Here is a 6,587-nt window from a genome sequence, read left to right as displayed (position 1 = left end):
GTATTCAATGATCATTGTTTTCGGCATTCAGCTATTTGAATGACCACAGGCACTTGTGAGAAGTGAAGTGGACAAATGAACACCGTTAAACAATAGATTAAAAAGAGAATCTAGGCCTACCCCACATCTCTCTCTCTCTCTCTCTCTCTCTCTCTCTTTCACCCTCTCTTTCTTTCTCCCTCTCAAGAAATAAGAAAAAAAAGAATGAAAATTGTCAAAATGCACCGAATTCTACGTCCTATTCGACACTGCGCCTTCTTGACAATTCTCATATAAATGAGCCCAGAAGCGCCAACTGGTGCAAGAACATGTACTACAAACGTTGTATACCAATAGTATTCAAAAGCTTACACGTTAGGTATACTGTTATTGACTGTTTTGAATAATAGTTCTTTCACATAAAAACCGATAAAAACATGAAAATCTGCTTGCATTACACCGAAATCTCTCTTATTCTATTGTTATTTTTTCAAAATGAGAAACAAAAAACTATTTTAAGCCTCAATTGTACAGCATATCACTATTAGAATCATTGTGTCAACATGAATCAACCAAAACAAACACAAACCACACAATGAAATACCACGTTTGTATAAATATAGCAACGTATAGCAATCTCTTGAAGAGAAAAACTCGAAAAAAACATGTTTCAATACAAAAAAAATTATTCTAATTTTTTGGGCTCAGTTAAATTAAAATTAAATGAAATTTTATCTGTGTTTTCACGTGTTTCATCAAAATGAATAACTGCGACAAATGTCACTTCATGTTTACGTTCCATTTTCCATTCATATCATATCGCGGCGAATTTGAGCGAACTAAATGTCAAAATCTATCACCGTCATTTGCTTCGGTTTGTTTATATTTTGTTTGATGCGGTTCGATGCTAATTTTAAACAAAAATCGACAAAATGTTTTAGATAAATATATGACGTAAATACGTCGTTTGATATTATTCGCTTTTATTGACCTCTTCTTCGTTTAATGAAACGGATCAGTGAATAATAATAACAACGAATAACAAGAATACGGAACCGTACGGAACTGACCAATCTGAATCAATTGTAAAATATATGAGTTTTGTTGTGCAATGGGACTGTTCTTGAAATTAATTTCAAATTAATGGCTCAATTGGCGAGCTCATGAGTGTTGGTTTTTACTCCTCGAATACTTCATAATTCATGTGATACTTTTGATGCAACTCCTTCTATACGACGATGAAGCGTTACCGAGCGTTACCTGGTACATATTGCCGATTTTTACTTCTATAGTCAAAAAACCAAAAACTGCCGTGAACATTTCCACAAACATATGTGATATTATACGCTAAAGTAGCCTTACAAGGACTTTTATTCAATCCGAGTGGTTTTTTAACGTTTTTTAAGCTCGATCGATTTCGGGATCACCCATTACTCGTTATTAAATGGTACTACCACATTTCTGGCCATTGCACGGCGATTGAGCCAAAATAAACGAAGCGTCAAGTAATAAATAAGTTCAAAGCGGTTCAAAGATGCTCTGCACAGAAACACCCAAGAACAATCCAAGTAATCCACCACATACGGCTAAAAACGGCAAAAAAGTCACCAGTAAACTTTTACAACTCTTTTCTGTTCATTGGTTTTGAATTTTATTTTCCAAAATATAGGTAAACACTTGTATACTGAGGCCTGAAAGTAAAAAAAAGTCATAATGTGTTATGGCACACATTCCATGGAGGAGTACACGACGTTCACATACGTACACGACGGCAAACAGTTGCATTTGTCATAGAATGCTTTGCCATTGCTAATGGTAAATCGTTTTCTTTTTGCCAGCTGCAGCCAGTTGGTACCACTTTACATATGCCCCACCGCAAGTTTTTATGTGTTTCGGTTTGTCTCCTGTGAATTGAAATAAAAGTGTTTTCGTTGGTCAAAATCGGCCATTGAAAATGAATAAGATCCAATACTTAACATCGAAAATTTCACACAACCACACTCGATTCTCGTGAAGTTGGCCAAACACTCCTCCTCGCAATTGATTTTCGTATAGATTTTGAAGAAACCGGAAGAAACGCAACGAACGATCAAAGCTGTAGAGACATTTTCATTGATGTGGCTCATAATCGCGTACTCCTTCTGTAGCTGTGATTACGTTTCGTTACGTTTAGACTGATGTCAACCGCATTTTGTGTTAAAATCGGAAGCCGTACGTATTTTCGTGATGGTTTCGATGTTTCACTGGGCGTAGTCAAAACTAATTTAAACCCCTGGTCGATTCCTCTGCATTGGTAATCTATGTAACTTCGATAAGATGTAAGGATCAACATTAAATATTGGGAGACTGTAGTCAGTATACTGACTGAATCATCTGAAACGGGTAATTTGTCTCAGAAGATAGGTTTGCATATCCACTGTCTAGAGTCCATCCGGATGCATTCTCGGAATTCGGATTCTTATTGATCATGGTAATCATTCTCGGGGCCGCTACACTTGGATTTGATTCCTAGAGTATAAATAGGTAAATAAATTACAATCGAATGCAATAGAGTTCATTCATAAATTCGTAATTAATTTCTCCATTTGGTTCTATTTGGTTGCTGAATCATCCGGAATCATTAGTATGATTCGGTATGATTTGGTATGATTTCTTTCATACAATTTCTTGTGCCTTACGACTGCTGTAATTCGTAAAAAACGTCACACCATCTTCTTCTATGCGCTTCTACGTTTACATCAAAAGTCACTTACCACTGATAATCAAACCGAATCAAACCCGATAAAACCATAACCCAACGATAGATAAATAAATAGAGCCAACAGTTAAAATTTGTGTGAGTGTTTCGATTAGCTAATGTGTTTTGTGTCCGTTTGTGTCATTTGTGTGTGAATTAAAAACGATTAAAAATCATTTTGACGTTTAATGTACGTTAATGTAATACGATTTCTTCATTCAATACTTTTGAGATTATTTCAGGTTTGACGAGGTTTGAATAATTTCCCGGAAAAATTTCTCTATCAACCCACACTCGATTTTATCCTCTCATCAGTCGGCGTCAGTCTGTTTTTATTCATGAGGAGACGTGAGGAGACAGCAAATTCTTGTTACTTTAGTCAGCTGACTCGAACTGACCTAGCTATTATATTATAGTTTATACTTTTAATTTGGGGCTGAATTCAATCAATCTTGTGAATTCAGTTCGATTCAGTTATCGGGATGCCTATATATCGCTAGAAATGGCAGGGAAGCACTCAAATACACACTAAGATCGACTAGAATTAATTGGGTAAGGCCAAATATAATATGTATCGATGGGTATTTGACGGTATTTAATAATCAAATAAAAAACTTCTTTCGAAGTAATTCCTCGTGACGAAAGCGGACGAAAGTGGACTCAGAACAGCTGATATCAATTTTAAAAAATCATTACAGAGCGATTCTGAAATTAATTGGAAGAATGCAAAAAAAGCAAATCAAAATCGCTCCGAAATGATTCTTTAAAATTGATATCAGCTGTTTTGTGTTCGCTTTCGTCACGAGGAATTACTTCGAAAGAAGTTTTACTATCCCCCCACATGTCATGGAACACGATATGAGTGTGGCGGAGTGTGGGGAAGAAAAGTATTGGTTTCGGCCCAAATTTTTTGACCCCTTAAAATGATGTTTTCTATCCATTTCTCATCCTCCCAGACCCGAAAATCACCTTTTTGGGGGATCCGCATGTATGTCTGTACGCTGTACCCTGTATCCTGTACGCAAAATTTCTTTCTTGAATTGACATATTGCCAAAATCTCGACGCATCATGCTTGAGCAAGGATTTCATTTTGTCCACGTATGTGTTGTATAGTTCCGTGTTGAGTTTATCGAATTCACGAGACGCCAAAATGTATTTCCATTCAAGCGAATGATGATAGCCTGATCGTCTGTAACGTTTCCATGCTTTATTTTTCCTATTTTTTAGTGTAATTAGGAATTTGTTTTTCCATGGACATTTTTGTATCGACTTGACAATGTAAGTAGGCACAAATTTGATGATTGCATAGTCCAAAATTTTATGCAGCAAGTTCACCTTCTCGATGATTGTCTTTCCATGGAACAACTCGGTAAAATTGACATTTGCCAGATGTGCATTCATGTCCCTGTAGTTGGCCCGTTTGAAATTGAATGCCTTTGTTGTAATATTAGCTTCAGTCGTATTATTTCCATGCCACTCAAATGTAGCCATTATCGGTAGATGATGATCTTCCACTTCCGTCAGTGCGTTAGCCTCGTTAACACGCTCAATTGAGATGTTGGTAAAATCATTAGTAAAGAACAGGTCCAATAGTCGTTCTTTTGAATCATTACGTACATGATTTACCTGATGAACTCCCATGCTCATGAGTCCCTGGATGAAAGTGGCCGTGTACTCAGGTGCAAATTTAGTTGGAATCATGATGTTGTCGTCGTCGCTATCGGTGACCATTCCATATGTGGCAGATTAAAATCACCAAAAAAAATAACAACATCATCAGGATCGGTAGCGATTTTGTACATGGCTGTTAAATGTGATTCGTAGACTGTTTGCGGTAAATTTGGTGGAATGTATGCACAGTAGATGTAGATGACATGTGATTTAGTAGTAGCTTTCACACAAACGTATTCCAAATGGTCAGCACCGGCCGGCACCGGCAATTTTAATCTCTTCACTGGCAAATTTTTCGTTTTTGGTTGCAATTAGTACACCGCCGCCACGTTGAAAAAGTGTATCCTTACGAAAAACAGAATATGAATCGTCAAAAAATTCAGCATCATAAATATCATTTCTGAGCCACGTTTCAGTTAAAATTATCATATCGTGATTGCAGGAAGCGGCGGTACAAAAGAAGCGTTTGTGTTTGTTGCATATGCTACGACAGTTTTGGTAATAGATTGTACACAAAACGCAGTGTTCATCCGATGTGCATGACTCTAGTTGCAACATCGGCGATGAAAATCGTGAAGATTTCCTTCGTAGTGACCTGTGCAGCCGTTGTGCTGTCTCTTCACGACGGGTTGAGGCTGACGTTGGAGACAACAGCTCTTTTGACACAATTCGGCTGGTTGCGTTGGCGCCGACCCCTCCGTGGGCGCTGCAGTGGCCGTTTGTTGCAATGCCTGTTTGATACATTCATTGCCGGTTCCAACCGTTGAGTTTTCACTGTGCCAATGGAGTTTTTTGAATTTATATGAGCGGCCTTTGCTGATAAATTTTGTAGTTGCGACCGAATTTGTTGGTTGTCATGAGTTTTGGGACGGTTTGCCGGTGCAGATGACTTCATAGACTTGACCTGAAATTCGGTGGCTTTGATTTTCTTGGGCCAAATACCTGCCGCTATTACCTTGTCAAAGTGTTGGCGAGGAACATCAAGTTTGAATGACACAAATGACAACTCCATTTTGTTGTCTTTCTTTACGAGCTTGGTTATTTTGAAATCACTTGTCAATGGTCGGACGGTTTCAATGCTATTCAAGTGATTAATAATGTCGGCAGGCTCGGTTGTCGGTAGAAATTCGGTTAAATAAACCGAGCGCATCAATATAGTATCAACGGGCTTTGAATTTGCACCGTTTTGTCCACAGTTCCCACTGGCATCACGACTAAAAACCAATTTGCACAGCGGTGAAGTGTCACTTTGCTCTTCATCTGAAGAGTTCAGTTCTTCCGAGTCAAGTCTGGGCCGCTTGCTTTTATTCCGCCGTGAAATGTTTACATTTTGCAAGTCTCCAAGCGGTAAACCCGAGTTTGAAACGTTGTCCGATATTTGTTGCTGAGCTTGAGTTGGTGATGGTGTTTCATCCATGGGCTCAGTACGTGAGTTTGCCGATTTATCGGCTTTGTCCGAACTCACGGAGCTAATTTCGTCAGGATAAAGTTTTTTGAGCTGGTTTAATTTGGTCCATATTGGCTCCAGCATTGTCAGCAGCTCAGCGATTTGGCTTTTTACCTCACAGTTCGATGTACACATGTTGACAGTCAGTCCGAGTCAGTCAGTAGGCAACAACAATAACAAGTAAACAGAACGAAGAAAAACTTGAAGAAATTATACACTGAAAACTGTACACAAAATAAATTTCGAACGAAAACTTTATATTGCTGAGGTAAAACAGGACTTAACTCTTAATTTGATGTAAAATATCATATAATTAAGACGAAAAACAATTTAAAAACAAACAAATTTGTTAAAAATAGACGGAGAGAAAAAAAAGTAGACGTCTAATTTGACAGGTGTTGCCATGAACCGCAATGAACGGCTGATTTTGGTATTGTCTGGTATTGTACAATCGTGTATTAGAATCGATTAGAATATTATTTGTAATTGTAGTAGTCTTTCCCGATGGAATAAGGATTTGTTATATGAATAATCTAATATCGTTTATCATTGAATCGCATTGAATAACTTAACACGGAAGAAGATGTGTAAGAAGCCGAATTATAAACGGTCCAATACAGCATAATATAATTTTCACGAATTTTCATTCCATGTTCTTTTAAAAAACCATCCCAGACCATAAGAAATGTTTGTCAAAATTAGTCATAATTGAAAATTTATCGGTATCTTTGACATAAATTTCATCAGCCGTT

The 6,587-nt window shown here is 37.5% G+C and overlaps 1 protein-coding gene across 4 annotated transcripts; it reads right to left on the bottom strand.

The window, feature by feature from the left end:
• Positions 1-1,606: 1,606 nt before the first annotated feature.
• LOC129572038 (uncharacterized) lies at positions 1,607-6,581 on the bottom strand. 4 transcript variants are annotated; one of them, XM_055451943.1, is made up of 4 exons: positions 3,686-6,581; positions 1,957-2,487; positions 1,745-1,883; positions 1,607-1,670 (listed from the first exon to the last, which is right to left on the bottom strand). In XM_055451943.1, the coding sequence occupies exon 1, from the start codon at positions 5,968-5,970 to the stop codon at positions 5,008-5,010; it is 963 nt and encodes a 320-aa protein (XP_055307918.1). In that variant the 5' UTR covers positions 5,971-6,581; the 3' UTR covers positions 1,607-1,670; positions 1,745-1,883; positions 1,957-2,487; positions 3,686-5,007. The 4 variants fall into 4 exon arrangements, with proteins under 4 accessions (XP_055307918.1, XP_055307917.1, XP_055307915.1 ...); XM_055451942.1 differs by having other exon boundaries at positions 1,957-2,285; positions 2,345-5,970; XM_055451940.1 differs by having other exon boundaries at positions 1,741-1,883; positions 1,957-5,970.
• Between the last annotated feature and the right edge of the window lie 6 nt (positions 6,582-6,587).

This window comes from Sitodiplosis mosellana, unplaced genomic scaffold (assembly GCF_009176505.1).
Source record: "Sitodiplosis mosellana isolate CC-2019 unplaced genomic scaffold, AAFC_SMos_1.0 Smas_scaffold_4015, whole genome shotgun sequence".
In the NCBI taxonomy this organism is placed as follows: Eukaryota; Metazoa; Arthropoda; class Insecta; order Diptera; family Cecidomyiidae; genus Sitodiplosis; species Sitodiplosis mosellana.
Note: the sequence above shows the minus strand (reverse complement) of the source record. Positions and strands in the feature narration are given on the sequence as shown.